Source organism: Pongo abelii, chromosome 16, assembly GCF_028885655.2.
Source record: "Pongo abelii isolate AG06213 chromosome 16, NHGRI_mPonAbe1-v2.0_pri, whole genome shotgun sequence".
Taxonomy (NCBI): Eukaryota; Metazoa; Chordata; class Mammalia; order Primates; family Hominidae; genus Pongo; species Pongo abelii.
Window position 1 is genome coordinate 86,218,172 of NC_072001.2, and position 23,668 is coordinate 86,241,839.

The 23,668-nt window shown below is 40.6% G+C and overlaps 1 protein-coding gene across 8 annotated transcripts in view; it reads right to left on the reverse strand.

The window, feature by feature from the left end:
* The window catches only part of ADAMTSL3 (ADAMTS like 3), a 388,590-nt gene that overhangs the window by 194,743 nt on the left and 170,179 nt on the right, over positions 1-23,668 (reverse strand). For all 8 annotated transcript variants that reach the window (XR_008513716.2, XM_024232567.3, XM_024232568.3 and 5 more), the window contains one exon: positions 13,154-13,280. Coding sequence is in view for 7 of the 8 variants with exons in the window: in XM_024232567.3 (XP_024088335.2) it covers positions 13,154-13,280 (127 nt within the window). In the remaining variant the exon portion in view is untranslated. The remainder of the gene's footprint in view (positions 1-13,153; positions 13,281-23,668) is intronic.

Consider the following 23,668-nt stretch of genomic DNA (forward strand, 5'->3'; position numbering starts at 1 on the left):
TTGCAAATCAAACCCCCTGGCAGTTGATTTTAGCCAAAAAGGCTCAAACTTGAGGAAAATGTTCTTCTGGGTGGAGCTGCCTACTATATAACTCTTGGAGAGCAAGCACACTGCCGAGCACCCAGGCAAAGCTAGGAACAAGGAGCATCCTATAAGGATCATCTCCTAAACTGGAATTCCCTTTCATTTCTGTAACCCTCCACTAAAGTTTGATACATTTGTAGAAGTCTCTGTGATACGCTGATAAGGCAGTACTTCCCAAACATTTTTCCTAAATATGAATCATCTAGAAAACTTGTTAAAACACAGACACCTGCTCCACCCATAGAAATTCAGATCCAGCAGTTTAGGGTGGAGCCCAAGAAAGTGCCCGACCAGCAGCAGCCTCTCAGGTGATGCTGATACTGCTAGACTGTCAGCCACATTTTGAGCAGCACGGGTGCAGGATATAGAGAGGGAGAACTCAAGTCAGAAAGGGCAGAAAGGGAGGACTGGTCCATAGTCACAAACTTTTCAGCATTTCTTCACTGTCCTGCAAGAGGCGGTCCAGTTCTAGGTCTGACCAGAAACGAAGTGAGAATCCTGTGAGGCCAAGGATTTTAAGAAGGCAGGAGCCAGGAGTACCAAGTGCTCTGCAGATGAGGGCTTAAAAGTGCCTTTTGGATGAGCAGTAAAGAGACTGTTAATGTGCTTTGCCAAAGCAGTTTCAATCAAGTAGCTGGCACAGGAAGCTGTGATCTGAGGAATACATGATGATGAAAAATTAGAGACAGCAAAAGTGTAAACAGTTTTTTCAAGACTTGGCAGTAAAGAGTAGGTGAAAGATTAGGGCGGTAGCTGGAGACGTGATTACATTTAAAAGAGTGTTCTATATATATATATAATTTAAAAATATTTTTATATATAAATATTATACACCCATATACATACACATATATAAACATACATATACACACATATGTATATACACACATGTATATACACACAAATACATAGACATTTTTAAATTATACTTTTATTTAAGATGGGAAGAGAGCCGCTGGCCATATTAACACTGATAGGAAAGAGAGAGTGAAAGAAGATAAAGGAAAGAGAGGGGATGATGGGTGGAGTGAGTTCTCTGAGGACACAGAGGAGCTGGAATGCAGAACGCAGATGGAGGCATTAATTAGTCTTGGAAAGGAAGACAGACATTTGTGCCTCTGTAGCGGGAGGAAGCAGGGAATGGATGGGTGCAGCTGCAGGGCGAGGTCTGTTCTGATGGTTTCTGTTTTACTTGGATTTTTTTTTTTCTAATCTTCCTTGGAGCCTTGCATAGAATCAGTTTTTGTATTATGGTGCATAAATGTTTGAAAAGAAGGTATATTTCCTCACCATGCAATGCTCTGTTACCTATTAATGTAACATTAGCAATTATATTGCACAGATTCTTTATGTAATTTTCAGTCACTTCAATGTATTAAAGTCTCTCAGAAGTTTTACTGATTTCAATTTCATCTAACTACAGGGGATTTTTCTTTACATATTTTGATGTAATGGCATTTGGTTCACAAATTCTTTAAACTATTTGTTTTTTGATTATCAACAAAGTATTCATTTTGTATTTTTGCTTGAAATCCTACTTGTACTGATACAAAGACTATTACCCATGCTTTCTTTATCTTACCCTTCAGAATGGGCCATTCACAAACCACAGACAAATGGCCTCCTGGTAAAGGCCCCCCTTGGTCTGGAGGTAGACCTGGGGCTGGAGGCGATGATAAAGAGAGGAAGCAATTGTAAGTACAGTAAGAAAGAGTAGACTGCTGCTTGTGGTTCAGCACAAGCTCAGTACAGCCTGTCTGAAACCTCCTATCAGAAGAATGCAGATGGCATTGCCAAGCAGGTCTGATTCTAAGCCTGCTTTGAAATCCTATAGTTTCTAATGGTCTATAAGCCAATTATTGAAAACATATCGGACGGTGGCTGGGCGTGGTGGCTCATGCCTGTAATCCCAGGACTTTGGGAGGTTAAGGTAGGAGATCACTTGAGGTTAGCAGTTTGAGATCAGCTTGGGCAACATAGTGAGACCTTGTCTCAACAAAAAATTTAAAAATTAGCCAGGTGTGGTGGTACATGCCTGTAGTGCCAGCTACTTAAGAGGCTGAGGCAGGAGGATCCCTTGAATCCAGGAGGTCGAGGCTGCAGTGAGCCATGATTATGCTATTGCATTCAGCCTAGGTGACCATGTCTAATTTAAAAAAGAAAACATATAAGATGGAGAGAAAAGGCTTCCTCTCCATCCCATCCTATGGTGTCGCTAACAGTAGGCTCATGTCTGGGACACCTAGGTTTGTTGTTGATGGTGGTAACTGGTTCCTGCTGATCACATCATTGTTTGGAATTATTCCAAAACTGTCTTATTGAAATTTGGTGGTAAGAGATTCTTGATAATCTCTTGGAATAGGAATATCTGTTCCAATGCGTTGTTATGAGTGTTCAATGAGGTAATATATGCAAAGGGCTTAGAAAAGAACCTGGTGCCAGTTAGGGGTTGGGTAAGTATAAGTTATTATTAAAACCATGTTGAGCACTTACTCTGCCACCAGGCAACATGCTAAGGAACGAGATAAATTACCTCATTCATTCTAATGAAAACTCATTTCTACAATTAAGACAATTAAAATTTTACAAGGTTAAAGTGACTTGCCCAAGATCAGTGTTCCTAAGCATTAGAACCAGGGTAAGGACCCAAAACTACACTTTTAAATCCTTCTACTATGAGACCAAGTGACGCTGAATAAACTCAAATTCACTCATCACACAGAGTTTCATTTTATGGGTTTCACTTGTTTGATTTTGCAATCACTGGACTGACCTAAGATTCACTGACTTTCCCTCCCACACATAAATGCTCAAGTCCAGCTGTTCCATCATATTTTTTCTATGTCTCATTTCCTGCTGGATATCACAGCTTTGCTAAGTAGCAAGATGTACAGGAAATAAATTGTCCACACAATATTAACTAATCAATAAACATCAGTTTCAGCCCAGAAGCACTGTAATTTATATCAGACCATTTATTTTCACTATAAAGTTCAACCAGAACTACATCAACCTAAATATATACATTCCAAGGTAAAACAAGGAAAAGGATGTCTTAGTGACTCTCACTTTGACAACCTCACCCCCACTTTTCTATTTTTGTTTTGTTTTGTTTTGTTTTTTTGGTGTGTGTTTTTTCAGTTGGTCGGGGTTTTTTTCTGAACAAAATTTTCTGTAGAGTATTTTTCATGTTACATTTCTAGAACCTGCATTTATTTTCTCCTTCTGCTATTTAGATTCAAACACACACACACACACACACACACACCATTCCCAAGGCATAAAGTAGTTTTTTTAAAAAATAAGAAAAGTTTTTAAATACATGCTAATGCTAATAATTTGAACCCTATAGAAAATTGCAAAAAACATAGGCTTTATTTTTAAGGAATGCATTTTTTAAAATGAGATAATGTTGTGAAAACATTTTGTAAACTGAAAAAAAAAAGTGTTTGCTAATGCCCTCACACACCCATAACTATTTGTCATCACTTAGACTAAAAAGAGTTACTGAGGCAGGGCATGGTGGCTCACGCCTGTAATCCCAGCACTTTGGGAGGCTGATGCAAGTGGATCACCTGAGGTCAGGAGTTCAAGACCAGCCTGACCAACACGGTGAAACTCCATCTCTACTAAAAATACAAAATTAGCTGGGCATGGTGGCGCGTGACCGTAATCCCAGCTATTCAGGAGGCTGAGGCAGGAGAATCACTTGAACCCAGGAGTTGGAGGCTGCAGTGAACTGAGATTGCACCACTGCACTCCAGCCTGGGCAACAAGAGCAAAACTCCATCTCAAAAAAAAAAAAAAAAAAAAAAAAAAAAAAAAAAAAAAAAGGAGTTACCTAGCATGGTATTATACAGAACAGGGTCTGCACAATTTTTCAAAAGTAGGATAGTAAGGTTTGCTTCAAGCTCATCTGTCATTCTGTAGGAGCAGTGGAGGATTTTGGAAGGCGAAAAAAGGAAAAGTCAATGGGTAGCAACACTGATTCTGCAGCTGGAGGACTGTCTATACACTACTTTGCAAATGGGGGTGAGAAAAATGCAGTATGCCAGTAAGCAAAAGTAGAAAAAGCAAATGTAGGAAATTAACAGCAAATTTTTTACAAAAGAAGGAAGGAACACAGCAGAGCTTTGCCTTGTTGAGAACAATCGGCTGCAAACTGAAAACTGACTCACATGCCTTGAGCTGTTAGGCCACATTACTAAAGTCTCTGATTGCTGAATCTGCAAATGAGTATCTTCAGCCCTCATCTCCTATGTAGAAACATCTGCTCCCAACCTGAGGTATGTTTATTTACTGGCCTAAATTGCCTTTACCTCAAAAGACCATGGTAACAAGCAGACTGACTAATAATGTATGCTTCTGTGCTCACTGGCAGGGCTAGCTTTGGAACAGCACGCAGGAGATGGGACTATGTCACACAGCATCTAATAACAAATATCTGTCCAGATGTTCTCGAGCATCATAGTGTAACTCTCATTTTCTGCCCTTTATACTGCCTCTAAGAAATCAGGAGGCCGGTGAGGATAAAACAGTCATCTGCCTTCTGACTCTGTAGTGGGGCATCAGACACTGAAAAGCAGAGGCGTTAACCAAAGGCATGCGCCACTGGCCACCTGGGAAGTTTGGCGACCTACAATTGCCCAGATTTACCCCTCAAAATTCTAGGGTGGGGCCTGAGGATTAGAACATGGGACAAGTTCCCCAAGTGCTCCTGATGTGCACCCTGGGTTAGGAACCATGAAGCTGGCTGGGCTCTGCCAAGGGGAAACAAGGGGTAGGTTGGCTGAGGCAGCCTTTGCTCCCCTCTGGCTCCATTTCTGTGCTATCTTTGTTCCCTGTCCCACCACTCTAAGCCTCGGTGCACCTCTCGCCTCATGCTCATCTAGCTGTCCTTGGAAGACACTTTGGGAGGGTGGTTAAGCACATGAACTCTGAGGTCAGAACCATCTTGAGCACTCACCATTTGTGAGACCTTGACCAAGGTGCTTAATTTCACTGAGCCTATTTCTCCATTTGTTAAATGGGAAGGGTATAGTAGTATCTACCTTGTAGGGTTATGTTAAGAATAAATAATGTCATACATAACAAATACATAGCACAGTGTAAGCATACAAACTCTGGGGGCCACTATTATTATTATTTTCCCAATAAGTATTTTTACTAATAATCCCAGTGCTCTCAGCTGGTCAGCAGGTGTCAGGTCTCCTGGGTGACCCCGGGTGTTGCAGTGCTTGGCTACCAATAAGCTGCTTCTGATTTTAATTCACATTCCTCAAGGACTGCTGCCATAGGGATGCTGGTCTAAGTGGGCTCTTCAATTCTGTGTAGGTCAAGTCAACACACCTTTACTGGAAACATACTGGGTGCCAAGTACTGGGCCAGGTGCATGAGGTTCTTGAGGAGCTCACATACCAATGAGGGGGTCAGTGCAAAAACTAAACCTCCCTCTTGCAGGTTGTGACAATAACATGTTAAAAGGCAACCAAGTAGCAGTTCATGGGAGATAAGAGGAAACTTCACACCAACTCATTCTTGTGGTGTATCTAAAATTTCCTGGGCCCTTTAAGAATAAAGACAAGACATCACTGTCAAGCCCTTTATTAAAAGTTTGGAAAATTGCTTCATATAAGTTCCTAGGACTTCTTTCTCTAAACTCCACTCAATCCTAAGATCTATTTTTTTTAAACAACGAACAAATTACACATACACTTAATAGATTTTCAGAGCTAGAAGAGGTCTTATAAATTTTCCATGCTCACTGTGCAGATGAAAAAATTGAGGTCCCAGTAAGTGAAGCATCTTGCCTAAGAAGATAGATTGTTAGAGGCCAAACTGAGGTTATTACCCCAGTCTTTGGCTTCCAGTCCAGTTCTAATGCACAATATCATTTAGTCCCACTGAAATCATAACAGGAAGCAGAATCATCTCCAGCGAAGGCCATGTATTCATTTGTTCAACATTAACTGAGCTCCTATGATGTGTTCAGTATTGCACTAGCACTAGGAATAAAATGGTGAACACCATAGACATGGTGCCTGCTCTTGCAAAGCTTACTAGTGGGAGAGGCAAATTAAACAAATAAATGAAACAACCACTTCTTTCTCTAAAGGCTAAGCAAGAACTAAACAGAAAAGAGAAGGGCCTACTTTACGTAGAGTGGTCAAAGAAAGCCTCTCTGAGGAGGCGACACTTGTGCTCAAGGTTGAGAAAGAGGTAACTACGTTGAAGAGCAGGGAGACACAGGTTCCAGGTTCGGGGATGGGTTGGTGCAAAGGCCCATGGGGGAAATGGGCACCTGACATTCTGGAATCTCCCAGAAAGCCAGTATAACTGGAGATTAGGGAATGAGGGGCAGATGGCAGCACATGATGTAACACAGGGGCCAGATGATACAGGCTTTAAAGGCTTTGGAGAGGGATGCGGATTTTATCATAGGTGTAAGGCGATTCATGAAGAGGCCAGGGAGTTCACAGTCTGTCTGCTTCTCCATGTAAAATACAATCTATGACATTCCTTCGCAACACAGTCTACATGCTATTTTTCCATCATCTCTCTTCATGCACAGGGCCAGAAGACAAACAAAAACATGCAAAAGGACTAAAACCCAGGAGTCTTTATTTCTAGTCACAGAGTCTTCCTTCCAGGCCACACTCTCCCTTGCTGAATTAAAAGGAGGAGGGGGCAACTTTTAATTCCATTAAAAGGAACAGGGTCTTTGGTTTGAATACTCCTTTCTCAATCACAGTTCTGATAGAAGAGTATGACCAGCCAGAATCTCACCCTAGAAAGACGAATGTGGAGGTAGAAAGAGATGATGTGGGAAGACAGGAGAATGAAAACCAATCCATGTTAGCATGTTAGCAGACCCTTTATATCCTATACAATCTTCCTTGTTATGGAATAAGTTAAATTTGTAAATGGTTTTTGGAAGTGACAGTCAAAGGAGAAATGAACAGTGGATAAAGGGAAAAAATCTTAAGAATTACCCTGTGAGGCAGCCCCATGATCCACCTAGCCCAGGATCCTACTTGTATCAAGGAATGCATTAGAAGAGTGTGTGTTTATTTTCATACTGTCAAAACTTGAGCAAAATGCTGGTGTTCCCAGTTGGCCTTAGGTATCACTGTATCAATAGGTTTGGCTGCCACCATGTAAAAATGGACAAAAAGCTTAGAATAGACAAGCCAATCTTGTTTATTTGCCTCACACATGTGTGCCCTGAGGTGGACAAGACCAAAATAAGGAACAAACCTAGAAATACAACTAAGTTTCTAAATGCCAAGTCAAGACTCTCTAAACAGATATGTTTGTTGTTGTTGTTAGAGCTTTCTCTCTTTAATACCTGAGTGGCCTCTAGTTTCCTTTTCCAATATCCAAAGCTGTTTATGTTGGTTGTCAGTTCCTTCTCTCTCCTCCTCCCTCTGAACAGGAAATCTGTGTTGTATCTGGATAAATTTCTGATTTTTTCATAGCAAAGGTTTTGGCTCCAGGCTCTTACACCTTGTGTCTGCCTCACTGCGTGATGGAAATGATATCCTGTGTGCAGCCTTGTGCACTTTCTCCAGTGCAGGGCTGTGCCAACAGCATCTCATTGCCATGTCCTGACTCAGGGTGAGTCCCAGGGAAGATTGGAATGAATTCTTGGCAAGGTGTGGAGGCAGGAGCTGCGTGGATTCTGCAGGCTCCAGTGATGCACACTCAGGGGGAGACATGGCTTCATTTCCCACATTTCTTTCACACAAAGCATGATTATAGGGAAGTGCTTCCATATGGCCTAGGGAAAAATCCCAGCCAAAAACAGCTTCAGCTGGTCAGTTTCAGAGCTGTAAGAGACATGATGGGGCCATAATTAGAATCAAGATGGTGAAGGACTATGTTTTCACGCAGGCAGGAATCTTTGCTACCTTTAGCCTTAGCTCAAGCACATGCATACATAACCTGATAACATGCCAGCATCCTGTGGGATGTTTCTGGCTTATACCATGTCACTCATGCCCTGCACTGAAGGATCTGTGCCCTCCAGTTCCCCTTTCTATGTAGAAATTGATTTTTTTAAAAAAGGACATTTTAGGGGTTCTTAACCTGGAATGTCCTAAACAGGCATCAGGGGTCTGAGAACCCCACAAAAAATCAGAATGGCATATGTGGGGCTTATAAATACACATGCATTTTCCTGGAAAGAAAATGCATAACTTTTAATAGATTCTCAGAAGCATATGTAATCCAAAAGCTGAAAATCAAGAGACAGAGAGAGAGAGAATAATGAACTACCTTGCATTTCAGTACCTCTTCTGCACACTTCTCCAAATAAGACTGCCCTTGGCACAATTTCATTTGGCATTTACCCTGGTTCAATTAGAATTATCTCAAGTTCTAATCTTTCTTGGACCCTGACAAAACGAGGTATTTTCTGATGAGATTTCCAAACTTTCTAAGGCCAACACTAACTCTACGTACTTCCATTACACCCCGATCTGGCTATTGTCTTTCTTCCTTACTCCCCTCATCCACATACCTTCCTGGATGAACACTTCTCAGTATAGCCTGTCTCTTCAAACTGTGTTCACTGATCTGAGTCCTAAAACTTTGGTTTGTCCTACAATCACTCTGTTTTCACACTTTCAACGTTTTCCTCCATACCAAGCAGTAGCTCTCTTAAAATCAATCCCCAGACAGACTGATTGTTGACTTTCAAATATGTTTACAAATACCCACATTTATACTTAAAGTATATAAGAGGTATTGAAAGGGGCAAAGTTCCCTTATCCCCCTCTCAGGGCATGCAACAGGAGGAGTGGCTCACTTCTTCCATGCCCAGCAGCTCAAGCCCCTAGGGGGGAGCATGCAGACGGGCAGGTTATGGGGAGCTTGGGGCTCCAACCCCAAGGCAGCGTCTAGAGTTGAGTGTTTACAGCTCCCAAAGTTCCAGCGTGTGTTACAGTGTGCTCTTTCAGCTTAGCTGTCCGCAGGTGGCTTGTGTTAATCAGCTCAGTTAGAGCCTCTGCCTTATCTCAAGGACAGAGGGCTTTCTGTATCGCAGGGCTTTCTGTATCCCTTGCCACTCCATCCCCCTTCTGCCTCCCCAGCCATCTGCTGAGAGCTACCTCCACCATTCAATAAACCTTTGCACTCATTCTCCAAGCCCATGTGTGATCCATTTTTTTCCAGGACCACGGGCTTGGAGAATGAGTGCAAGGTTTTACTGAATGATAGAGGTAGCACTCAGTAGATGGATGGGAAGGCAAAAGGGGGATGGGGAGGCAGAAGGGGGATGGAGTGGGAAGGTGGTCTTCCCCTGGAGTCGGGTCGCTTAGCAGCTGGGATCTCGTCCGCCCACCCTCGGCCAAATTTCCCCCTGCGTCTGTGTCGTTCCACTGTCAATGGCCTGTCGGCATCTGTGTGTTCTTCTGCCAGTGTGTTCCTCTCAACATCCAGTCACTTGTGTGTATGACTGCTAGGGTCTTGGGGTTTTTATAGACACAGAATGGGGGGCATGGCAGGCCAGAGTGGTCTTGGAAAATGCAACATTTGGGTGTGAAAACAGAGTCCCTGTCCTCACCCAGGCCAGTGGGCGCAGGCTTAAGGGCAGAGCCCTAGCCAGGGACCCCATCCTTCAATTTCCTGCCCCCTCCTCCCGTATCAGTGTGACATCCTTTAGTATCCCAGTGAGTAATATTTTTAACAAAAACGCAGCTAGCATTTACTGAGTACTCTCTAGTTACTACACTATTTGGAGTTCTCAACATGGGTTGATCTTTTAAATCCTGACAACAGCTCTACAAAGGCAGTACTGTTGTTATTACCAATTTAAAATCAGAGATCCAAGATACCCATAGAAGTGAAATAACTTAAATAACTCTGCACAGCTCATAAGCAACAGACCCAGGACTTAACCCTGGAAGGCTGGCTCCAGACCCCAATTTCTTAACCACTTCCCAATATTTCCTTTCATAATTAATTATGGGAGATGTTTCTTAACATTTCTCATCCTTAGTTTCCTCATCTGTAAAATAGGCCGGACATTATCCAAATTATAATGTAAGAATGCTGGTAGAATTAAATGATAAGTCTAAAGAGAACTTTGGGAATTACAAAGCATTTGATCAACATTAGTAATAGCAGAATAGATAGAATGCTAACTACTTGGTTTCCTGCCTCCTGGAAGCCAGGGTGTCACACACCATAATTCTGGTCAATGAAGCAAAATGCCCTGGGGAGAATATCCTTTCCTGGATAAAGAACACAGTATTTAAAAAAATGCTTTTCACACTATGTTCTCCCTTATTATCTGGGATGTGGATGTAACATCTCAATGTCCAATAATGACTTTGCAGCCACTTAGGCAAAAGCCACCCTCTAAGGATGTGAAGAAGAGAGAAAGGTGCCTGGTTCCTGAAAGACACAGTAAAACAGCATCCCCAGCCTTAGCTGCCTACTCCAGGCTTTTTGTTAGAAAAGATTTATAAACTCCAATGTTTCTAAGTTGAGTTTTCTGTGATTTCCAGTAGAATACATTCCTCATTGGTATACCACCATTCAAAGCCACCTCCTTCATGAAGTCCAAAAATTGGAACCTCCATGAATTCATGGTTTCCAATCTCAGCTAGGCCCTTTCAGCTACTTCTCTATCTTTGTACTGTTGTTGTTGGTTCCTTCTTTCTTTCATGGGAACAGGCTCAAGTCTCTGAGCCCTCACTCCTAGTGGCCAACTCTATCCCCTAATGAAGAGCCAAATAAAGACAATAGGCTGGAACACCTCACGGTGTTCTCCAACCAACCCTGTAGAGCTATCCAGTTGTTGATAGGGTGTTGGTCTGTTCTCCTCCTCTTGTCCTGAGCAAATCCTTCCCTCTATACATTCTCTTCACTTATCAATCCATTGCAATCAAGCTTTGATTTCAGCCTGAAGTTCATCAAAATCACTCTTGTTCACATCACAAATGACCTTCAAATTGCCAAAGACAAACTTTTGGGCCCTTATTCCAGTTGAACTCATAAAAGCATTTAACATTGCTGGCCACCTCCATCTCATTTTTGAAATTACTTATTCCTTTGGGGTCCATGGTACTGCTCTTGCTAAGTTCTGCACTTACCTACTTACTCTATTCATTCCTTCTCAGTTGGATTCCCTTAAACTTCTTCCCTGGCTAAATGCTTTGATTTCAGCTTTTCCTCAGGATGCAATTATTGGCTTCCTCTTATATTCTACATACTCTCTTTGGATGAACTCACCTACATTTATAACTGAATACCACCAACAAGGGGTTTTGCTATCAGCCATGATAAACTAACATGTTTCAGATAAACCCTCCAACGACAAAGAAAACATAACCAACATCTGTTTGCAGGCATCAGAAAGATACTTAGGTATCGGATACTTATGGGGTGAAAATTTTGGAGAGAATAAAATTCAGGGAGGTGGAGTCTCACCTTTGATATGTGTCTCCTCTTCATGAATTCCTTACCCAAATGAATAGCAAACATGCCCACCCAGCTGCACAAGATGGAAAATTTGGGCCATTCTAGCTGCTTCTTTTCTCTTATAGCTGTCATTCAAAGAATTACCAAACTCTGTTCATTCTACATGCTAAAGATCTCTCCACCTGTCCCTTCCTCTACGTTTCCTGCCATGCTACCCTAGATCAAGGCCTCATGATTCTAAACACTCTTGAATAGTTTGAAAGACACTTCCTATTTGGACTCCCTGCTTCCAAGCTCATCTGACAGGTAATCCAGCCTCCACACACCACCAGAATTATTTTACTAAAACACTAACCTAACCATATCACTCCACTGCCTAAATTGCTTTGATGGCTCCACTTAATCTGAAAAATAAAACACACTAATGAAGGCTTTGACTCTAAATGCCATTCTGTCTTATCTTCTACCCTATTCAATGTACAGTCAGGCCTGAACAACATATTAGGAGTTCCTCAAAAAACCCAGGCTCTTCTCCAGTGTCATGCCATGAACTTTGTGTTTCCTCTGCCTGAAAAACCCTCCACCCCTCCTGTAATGCTTTCCCCATTTGGGAAAATAAGTAAGATGCTGACTTTACAAGTTACAACAAACTAAATTCAAATGAATAAAAGATTTAAAATCAAATCTTTGGCTGAACTCACCTACATTTATAACTGAATACCACCAACAAGGGGGTATTCAGAAAGAATTACTATAAAGAAAAACAAAACCATAAAAGTACTGGCAGAAAACATACATGAATAATTTTTGTTTCCTTTAAAGGAGCGGTTAACAAACCTAAGGGCCAAATTCAGCCTTCAGGCTATATTTGTAAATAAAGTTTCATTGGAATGTAGCCATGCTGATCTATTTACAGGTATCTGTGTGTGCTTTTACACTGCAACAGCTGTGTTGAGTAGTTGAGACTATATGGCCAACAAAGCCTAAAATATTTATTATCTGTCCCTTTACAGAAAAAGTTTACTGATTCCCCAAACTAAAGGATGTTTTAATGGACAGATATTATTAAAATGAAAAGACGGAAATTTCCAAATACATAATACTTAGAAACTTAGAAACTCTAATTACACAAAATTGGAAGTCAATTAACAAACTGGAACCATATTTGAAATAGGTATGACAGAAAACATGTTAGTATTGGTGATATATTAAAAGCTCTCAACAATGAGGAAAAGATCTACATCCAAATAGGAAAATTGATAAATGGCTTCAATACCTAACTGAGAAATTACAAAGTATAAGTGGTCAATAGGTACATGACAATATTTTCTACCTTGTTGGCAGTCAAAGGAAGACAAATAAATTATTATTTCATGATTTAACTGAAAAACTGGCAAATATATTTTTTTAAAACAGTAATATCCTGCATTGGCAAAGGTTCAAAGAAACAGGTCCTCTTCGAAGATATAATGGGAACAAAAGTTAGATACACACTTTTTGAAAGAAATTTCACTTTTAGAAAATTGGTACAAAAGCTACTTCCAACTAAAGAAGCTTAACATTCAGAAAATGTTATTCTAGCAATAGACGGTCTAAAATACATCTTGTATGATGGTAATAACGTATTGGGTTTAAAACCTACTTTTTTCAGGAGAAACGTGTGACTTCGATTGTCCCCGTACAAGCCTGCAGGTGGAGCCATCGCCGGCACAGACTCCACAGTTGTCCTCCTTGGCATTGCTTCCCAGTTGCCGATCGCAGCCCACTGCCTGCCAACAGAAGCATGGCGGTCAGTGGTGCCCAAAGCCAGGGGAGGGGGAGCTCCCTTCATTTCAGGAAGCTTAGTTGTGATGTAATCCTTAAATTTACAGTTTGGCTCTCTTTTATGAGAACATAGTTTTATAAATCTAAATAATATAATGTCTTACAGGATAGTATCATTTATATGATTCTAATGCAAGGCTGAAATATTAAGATCTGAAGCTGTCCCTCCATACCCCTCTCTTTTCTATTTATATTTTTATTCAGATTTCTGTCTTTTTTTTTTTTTTTCGAGACAAGATCTCACTCTGTTGCCCAGGTTGGAGTGCAATAGTGGGATCGTGGCTCACTGCAGCTTCAACCTCCTGGGCTCAAGTGATCCTCCCACCTCAGCCTCCCAAGTAGCTGGGATCACTTGAGCCTGGGAGGTTTAGTCACAGGCCTGTGCCTCAACACCCAGCTTTTTAAAATTTGATGTAAAGACAGGGTCTCCCTATGTTGCCCAGGCTGATCTTGAATTCCTGGGCTCAAGCGATCCTCCTGCCTTGGCCTTCCAAAGTGCTGGGATTACAGGCCTGTACCACACTGCCCAGCCCATGTATTTTTATGTATATAAAATAAAAAGAACATTACAGATGTTTCCTCTCTCCCTAGCCCTACACTTGTCCTATTCTCTCATTTCCTCCCCAAAACAACCACTGTCCTAAATTTGATGTATAACCTTCTGGTTCATAGTTTTACTTTAAATATCATTTTTTTCTGTTTTTACTTCTATCTCTAAATATCTATATCCCTATATTAGTATCTGTCTATAGTCTTTATCTATATCTTTATATCTCCTTGTCTTTATCATTAGCTGTACCTATGCCTATGTATCTCCACCTCTGTCATTATATCTACATATTTATAAACAATTTTTAAAATATAAAAAAGAATTAAAAGGAGAGATGTCTCATATAAAATATGTGTTTATACTGCTATCCTTCCTTCTCTTGTCATTTTTCATGTGTACATATGTGTGTGTATTTGCTAGATTATAAGCTTCCTTATATGAGAAAAAAGGTCATGTCTTATATTTCTTTTTTATTCCTTAAGCATATATTTTACATAATGTGTAAACGACAATAATATCAACTGATTTGATGGTTTATCTCTTCCTTCCTTCCCATATTCATCTAATTTTATTTATAAACCTGGTGTTTAAGTGCAGGGACTTTGGAGGAAGAAAATACCCACGTACAAACCTGGATCCACTCATCACCCTTTTAAGCTGCAGGATGTTGAAAAATTCAAACTCTCAGAGATTCGTTTTCCTCAACAGTAAAATAGAGATAATAATACCAATATATACTTCACATAGGGCCTAGTGAGGATTCAATGAAAAAATATATGTAAAATTCTTAGTATAATGATTCAAACACTATAAAGGATTCAATAAAAGAGGGCCAATGTTATTATTTCTCTCTGTTTTTCATCTGATTTTGACTCCCGGGTAGCCCTCATGCTTCAGCTTGGAGAGGTGTTGAATCAGACTCTATATCCAAGCTGTTGAAGAAGAAAGGAAACTAGAGGAAGCTGAGACAATGATTTACACACTATTCTTTCCAACATTTTGGTGTTGAAAGGAAAGAGAAAGATCAAGTGAAAATTTCAGTGAGAGGTAGTAAGTTTCAAGGAAGTTTAGAGAATAGCTTATGATTAGAGATAGTTCCAAATTCATGAAGAGCTATCATGAGGAAAGGGTCTACTTTTGGTCTGTGTATTTCCAAATGGTGAAAGCTACAGGTTTAAGCATAATTTGGTTCAATATGAGAAAGTTTGAAAAGTCAGAGTTATCTAATAAGTATTCAATCATAGTCTAGGAGATCTCTTGGTGAAAAAATTATAGGGGGGATTAAATTATTGGATGAGTAGCTTAATCCAGTGACCTTTGAGATCCTTTAATCCTGATTATATGATTTTATAAAGATAGTAATACAATATTAATAATTGCTGATTTGTATTGAATGCTTAGCATGTACCTGGCATTATGCCATGAATATTGTACACATTATTTCATTTAATCTTCAGAGCAATTTTATGATGTAGGTGATACCTTTAACTCTATTTTATAAATAAGGAATCTAAACATTACTGAGTAAATGATTTGCCAATATTACACAGCTAGTATATAGTGTTGGTAATGGTTTTAAAACCCAAGTTATCTGACTCAGAATCTTAACACTACATTACAACTTCCTCTACCTTAAGTATCAGCAGATAGACAACAACAAAAGCCCAGTTACACAGGCCATTAAATTAATATTTACAACTACATGTGGAACAACTTAAGAGTGACTGATTTTGGAAACACACTTGCATGGTCAAGATTCAATCAATGAGTAACTTGTGTTCATGCAACTTTCTCCAAGGGGAGTAATACCACTATTAAATTATAGAAACACTGCTCCTGGGCCAAACTCTGTCCTCACACATTCATGTCCCTGAGCACTCTGCATTTCATGAGAATAAGAATCACTCTCTATCTGGTCATCCAGGAAGGGCGTGGGCTTAGGAGCTAGGAGGGGCTTGTTTTGAAGAGTGTTTAAGGCCTTGCAAGATCTCGGGCAATTGAATACCTCCCTGAGCACTGATATTTGCTTCATAATTTTTTTTAAGTTACAATTCATCCAAATATTATAGCAAAATAAAGCACGTCAACACATCACAGAAAAATGATATTTGAAAAGAAAGTCTTGCCTTGTGATTCATAAGGAATAAGCCAGAAATGCCTTTGAAATTGAGGGGCTACTGAATTTTGGCTTTCATATCGCATCATAATCAACAATAAGCAACTTTTGTTTTGTTTTGTTTTGTTTTGAGACAGTCTCACTCTGTCGCCCAGGCTAGAGTGCAGTGGTGCGATCTCAGCTCACTGCAAGCTCTGCCTCCTGGGTTCATGCCACTTTCCTGCCTCAGCCTCCCGAGTAGCTGGGACTACAGGCACCCACCACCACGCCCGGCTAATTTTTTGTATTTTTAGTAGAGACAGGGTTTCATTGTGTTAGCCAGGATGGTCTCCATCTCCTGATCTCGTGATCTGCCTGCCTTGGCCTCCCAAACTGCTGGGATTACAGGCGTGAGCCACTGCGCACGGCCCAACAATAAGCAACTTCTAAAAAATAGCCTGAAGTGTTTCCAACTTCTATGACATCATCTGAAGTCATGATCTCTAATTATAGTGATTTATTAACAACTAATTGACAGATATATCAATAAAATTTATTAACATCTATTAAATAACCATTTTCTATACTGCCAGACACTACAGAGTATAAATTAATAACGTAAGATTCTTACCTTACAGTGTAGTTAATGAGACAAGTTACACAAGATAGTGGATGACATAAACAAATATTTAAAAATATATGAGTAGTGCTTTTTGGAATAAATATTCATCTATAAATCATCACTTCAGCTAAAAATTATTTCACAGTTCCTGCATATGATTTCCTAATCAGCTAAAAGATGATAATACTTAAATAAGTGGCACTAGTCCAAATGAAGCAAAATATGAATTTTTCAGAGCAGTCAAATTTAATCATTCAAGAACAAAACAATTTTTTTTTAAATCAACTGTTTGAAATCTCTGCAAATTGGAATCTAACTTGGGGGAAAAATCTGACATTTCTGCCTTAAAAATCAGAGTATATGGAGCTGTGGTAGTCAGTGGGGATACTCAAAAACATTTTGCTTCTTTCAGCCCACAGAAGGTCTACACTTCTCCACCCACTTTGAAGTTAGGTGTGGTATTAACTAACTTTGGCCAATGAAATATGAGTCTAAGTGATTGATCTGTGTCACTTCTATAAGAAGATTTAAGGGTCAGTGTTTGAGTCTCATGTGCCCCTTGCACTATTGCAGTTATTATGTAAAAAATGTGTCCAAATAAAGCCTACCTCAGCCTGAGTCTCCGAGACGTTCTAAGAGCTGAGGCTCCTGTCGACCACTGTTGGGCAAGTAGCGTCAGCAAGAAGTAACCTTTAATTGTTTTAAGCTACTGAGCTTTGGGTGTTGTTGGTTACTGCAGGAAAACCCAGCCTATACTATACAGGACTATAATTTAACCATTAATGGATAAAGCACGGTTATTAACAGGAAGATGATTTTTAAAACTGGAAGTTTCACATTCAAATCCAGTTTTCCGGCTTCTCTTGACAAAAACAAAAACAAAACAAAACTTCCGACATGTTTATACATAGTTGCTCCCTTCACAATGAGCATGTATCCTCCAGTTCACCACTACAGTCACCAGCCAATGTGACTACATCTGGGCAGTTTCTCTCTGGGGCAGTATGTACACATTTGAGTTTTAATCCCTGTACTAAGCCATCTAAGCATGAATCATCTGTTGAACCGACTGTTCTTTACCGAATTATATCTCATTTTCAGTTACAAACTTCAGCTACACTTGTACCAATACAAAAAGTATCATCAGTATAGCCCAATAATTAAGGAATTGGATTCTGGAATTAGGTTGCCTGGGTTCAAATTCCAGCTCTACCACTTCCTAGCTATGTGCTATAGACTGAATGTGTCCACACCCAAAATTCATATGCAGAGAACTAACCCTCAAGTTGATGGTATTAGGAGGTGAAACATTTTGGGGTTGATTAGGTCATCAGGGTGGAGCCCTCATGAATAGGATTAGTATCCTTATAAAAAATACCCTGGATACCTCCCTCATCCCTTCTGCCATGTGAGGACACAGCCTCTATGAACCAGGAGGCAGGAAGCAGACCCTCACCAGACACCGAATCTGCCAGCACTTTGATTTTGGACTTCCCAGCCTCTAGAACTGTAAAAAATAAATTTCTGTTGTTAATATGCCACCCAATCTATGGTAGCTAGTGACAGCTGCCCAAACTGACTAAGATACTGTACAATTTGGGCAATTTACTTAGCCTCTTCAATTTCTAGTTTCCTTATCAACAAAGTGGGGAATAAATACTGTACCTACTTGATAGGATTATGATGAGCTAACAGTAAAGGGCTTCCACAATGCCTGACACCTGGGCTAAGCACCCAGTGTTAGTTGCTATTATTTTTATTTTTATTCTAAATTCTAAGTGGTTTCTTCATCTGCACAGCTATCAAGGAATTCAATAAACATGAATGACAAATCAAACTTGGTCTGCAGAGCTGGTACCAACCAGGTCGTGCCTCTAATACAAATCAGACCTCCAAAGTAGAAGCAAATTTCATTCAGTGAGCACCACTGTCTCAGGCTGTCTGCTGTGCTCAGGCTAATGGAAAGTTGTTCCCAAGAGCACTGTGACATGTTCATTTAAATGAGAAAACTATACAGACATTTACAAGACTTACGTGTAGTCTATGCCAAGTAGTCATTATGGCTCACATCAGTGATTCTGAGGCAAGCAGAAAGAATCACCAGGAAGCAGGAAGTAGGCCCTCACCAGACACTGAATCTGCCTAACTGATGCCCATGGCCACGTGGTACAAGAAAGGAAATTTATGTGAACATTATCCTGTTGAAGGAAAGATACTGAATTCTACCAAGAAGTGTCTAAGTCACTTCTGAGGAAGAACATATAATTATTTAATTCAAATCACCTAGCCAAAAGAGCATCCAGCTTTCAGCAACCAGGGTATCACTCCTCAACACCCAAAGAACTGGCTTACTCAGTAGAATCACAAAAACGTGATTAGAAGCACTCATTTAAAATGCACTAATTCATACTGAAACCACCTTTATCCTGCAAGCCCCTTTAAACCCTGGAAACTCCTGGAGTCAACTAAGCAACTGAACTTAGACCATTAATAAGAACAGGGGGTGGTGAGTAGTGAGCAGAACGGTAAACGCGGGAAGGGGAGCTCATGTTGACTGCAGGCCTCTTGTGTGTCAGCTATTGTGCTGGGCACTTAGAATGTTGGTTTGTGGAAGAATGAATTCAAAACAGGACCTACAAGGAGGATAATACCTCCTTTTTACCTGATGAAAAGGAAAGATGGTAAGGGACTTGCCAAGTGGTCTTCAGTTAATTAGTTGCAGAAATCAAATCTGAATGCAGTTCTCTCTAAATCTGAAGTCTACACAGTCCTGATCACAGCTATCCATCACAGGAAGCCACCAAGCAGGTCCATGACCTTGACCCAAAGGCAAAGTGACCTTAGCTTCACACACCAACTATGCCAAAGGCAATGGTTTTCTACTCCCTCTAGTTGCATAAGGCACTGTTCTCTAACCATATTTTGTCATCTCCATTTTCCTCAGAGCATCTTCAAATTTCTCATTTCTCCTCAAAATCCTGCCCCCTCATTCTGATTAGATGCCTTTGCTTTATATTTCACTCAATTGAGGCCATCAAACACTATCTCACCTTCCTGTCCATTCCCATACCAAACTGATCAGTGGCCCATATTTCCCCCTTCCTACCTGCCTCAAAGGAAAAGGTGTCCCTCCTCCTTGTCCAAGAGCAATCTGTCTCCTTTGTTTCTGTTGTCAACTCCTTTGAAGAGCCCAGGAACTTCACTGCATTCCTTGTATATTTCTACCTCTCAGTCAATACTCCACTCACCCACCTGCCTGGCAACATATATCCTTGCTCATTCATGGATTTACCATGAAGTTAATGAAGCCTAAGTTTCAGGGTCAACCACTCTCTCTTTTTCCCTCTGTCTTGCCCACCTGCTGTTCCCAGTCTGGGCTCCCACAAATGCTTAGAGTTGCAGGGAACTGAAGTATATGAGGTGGGGAGGGGAAGCTGGGCTGCAACTGGGAAGGATTTCTATGTAAGAATCTGCCATAAATTAGCCAGTGGTGGCACACATGTGGTCCCAGCTACTCCAGAGGTTGAGATGGGAGAATCACTTGAGCCCAGGAGGTCAAGGCTGCAATGAGCCATGATAGCACCACTGCACTCCAGCCTGGGTGCGAGAGACTTCGTCTCAAAAATTAATAAATAAAGAGGGCCCTTCTAATCATATATGCTTCAGGTACCCTAAAAACTGCATCTGCTCCAGTGCTTTTCCAAGTATCTCTGATCTTGAAGACATTCTTCCTGGACCTGACATCCCCTCTGGCTGTAGTTGTATCTTTCCCTCTATTCTTCTGATTCATACTTTTTGAAAGGTGGGTTTATGCTCATCATCCCTACTCATTTCAGCCTATTCATTCCTAACCATGTGTAGTGGGTTGAATTGTGCACTCCCCCCAAAAAAAGACATGGCACCCAGATCCTGTGAATGTGACCATATGTGGAAAAACATCTTTGCAAATGTAATTAAGGATGTTGAGATGAAATAATATGAAGATGTCCTTACGAAAGGAGGGGAAAACATAGAGATAGACAAGAGGAGGTAAGGTGCAGATGAAGGCAGAGATTAGAGTGATGCTTCCACAAGCAAGGAACACCAAAAATCATTGGCACAAAAATCTGTCCCCTTTGTTTCTGCCTATCAACTCTTTTGATTAGCCCAAACTTTACTTCATTAGTTGTATATTTCTACGTCTAAATCAATACTCCACCCACCCACCCACTTGGCAACATATATTGTTGTTCATTCATGGATTTACCAGAAAGTTAATGAAGCTTACGTTTTAAAGTCACCCACCCTCCTCTTTTCCCTCCATCCTGCCCACCTGCTTCCCAGTCTGGGCTCCTGCAAATGGGCTCTTTCTAAAGACAAGCCCAAATTCCAGCACCAGAAGCTGGAAGAGAGGCAAGGAATGGATTCTCCCTCAGAGCCTCCAGCCAAGAACCAACCCTGCTGATACCCTGATTTTAAACTTCTGGCGTCTAGAAGTGTGAGAGAATAAACTTCTGTTGTTTTAAGCCACCAAATTTGTGGTAATTCGTCACAGCTGCCACAGGAAACTAATACATCCTGCATCCCCTGCCAGCGCCTAGTCCAACATCAGCACTGAGGCTGCGCCAGCTGTTGCCAGTGATCTTTAGTCAAAACGAAGTGGGTGGATTTCAGTTCTTACTGCTCTTGACTTCTCTGAAGTATGTGCCACTGCTAACCTGACTTCTTAAATGCTCACCCACCCTTATCTTCTGTTTTTCATGGTCTCGCTACTACATAGAAAGCTATTCTGTTCAGTCCCCATCAGGGGCACCTCTCCCTGTGCTTGTTCCTTCAATTATGGGCACCAGGACTCTGTACTTGAGAGTATAACCTGTCCTTCTTACTCAGTCGCCAATGACATTAGATCATTAGATTTAACCATGTGCCAGCCCCAGATGTATATTTCTAGTCTAGATTTCTCTCCTAACCTCTAAATTCATATATCAACTTAGATATTCACAAGCACACCCAGCTCATCACCCTTGCCCCATGCCCCTGGTTCTCACCCAATATTTTGTCTTGATGAATGGTCTCACTATCTATCTACTTAATCATGATATCAGAAATCTAAATATCATTCTCTCGTTCCCCACATCCAACCAAACATCCAGCCATAAAAGATCTGTTTCCTCTCCACCCCAAATCAACAGAATATACATTCTTCTCAGCACCATATTGCACTTATTCCAAAATTGACCACATAGTTGGAAGTAAAGCACTCCTCAGCAAATGTAAAAGAACAGAAATTATAACAAACTGTCTCTCAGACCACAGTGCAATCAAACTAGAACTCAAGATTAAGAAACTCACTCAAAACCGCTCAACTACATGGAAACTGAACAACCTGCTCCTGAATGACTACTGGGTACATGACGAAATGCAGGCAGAAATAAAGATGTTCTTTGAAACCAACGAGAACAAAGACACAACATACCAGAATCTCTGGGACACATTTAAAGCAGTGTGTAGAGGGAAATTTATAGCACTAAATGCCCACAAGAGAAAGCAGGAAAGATCTAAAATTGACACCCTAACATCACAATTAAAAGAACTAGAGAAGCAAGAGCAAACACATTCAAAAGCTAGCAGAAGGCAAGAAATAACTAAAATCAGAGCAGAACTGAAGGAAATAGAGACACAAAAAACCCTTCAAAAATCAATGAATCCAGGAGCTGTCTATTTGAAAAGATCAACAAAATTGATAGACTGCTAGCAAGACAAATAAAGAAGAGAGAAGAATCAAACAGGCGCCTAAAAAATGATAAAGGGGATATCACCACCGATCCCACAGAAATACAAACTACCATCAGAGAATACTATAAACACCTCTACGCAAATAAACTAGAAAATCTAGAAGAAATGGATAAATTCCTCGACACATACACCCTCCCAAGACTAAACAAGGAAAAAGCTGAATCCCTGAATAGACCAATAACAGGCTCTGAAATTGAGGCAATAATTAATAGCTTACCAACCAAAAAAAGTCCACGACCAGACAGATTCACAGCCGAATTCTACCAGAGGTACAAGGAGAAGCTGGTACCATTCCTTCTGAAACTATTCCAATCAATAGAAAAAGAGGGAATCTTCCCTAACTCATTTTATGAGGCCAGCATCATCCTGACACCAAAGCCAGGCAGAGACACAACAAAATAAGAGAATTTTAGACCAATAGCCCTGATGAACATCGATGCAAAAATGCTCAATAAAATACTGGCAAACCAAATCCAGCAGCACATCAAAAAGCTTATCCACCATGATCAAGTGGGCTTCATCCCTGGGATGCAAGGCTGGTTCAACATACGCAAATCAATAAACGTAATCCAGCATATAAACAGAACCAAAGACAAAAACCACATGATTATCTCAATAGATGCAGAAAAGGCCTTTGACAAAATTCAACAACCCTTCATGTTAAAAACTCTCAATAAATTAGGTATTGATGGGACGTATCTCAAAGTAATAAGAGCTATCTATGACAAACCCACAGCCAATATCATACTGAATGGGCAAAAACTGGAAGCATTCCCTTTGAAAACTGGCACAAGACAGGGATGCCCTCTCTCACCACTCCTATTCAACATGGTGTTGGAAGTTCTGGCCAGAGGAATCATGCAGGAGAAAGAAATAAAGGGTATTCGATTAGGAAAAGAGGAAGTCAAATTGTCCCTGTTTGCAGATGACATGATTGTATATTTAGAAAACCCCATTGTCTCAGCCCAAAATCTCCTTAAGCTGATAGGCAACTTCAGCAAAGTCTCAGGATACAAAATCAATGTGCAAAAATCACAAGCATTCTTATACACCAATAACAGACTAACAGAGAGCCAAATCATGAGTGAACTCCCATTCACAAGTGCTTCAAAGAGAATAAAATACCTAGGAATCCAACTTACAAGGGATGTGAAGGACCTCTTCAAGGAGAACTACAAACCACTGCTCAACGAAATAAAAGAGGACACAACAAATGGAAAAACATTCCATGCTCATGGATAGGAAGAATCAATATCGTGAAAATGGCCATACTGCCCAAGGTAATTTATAG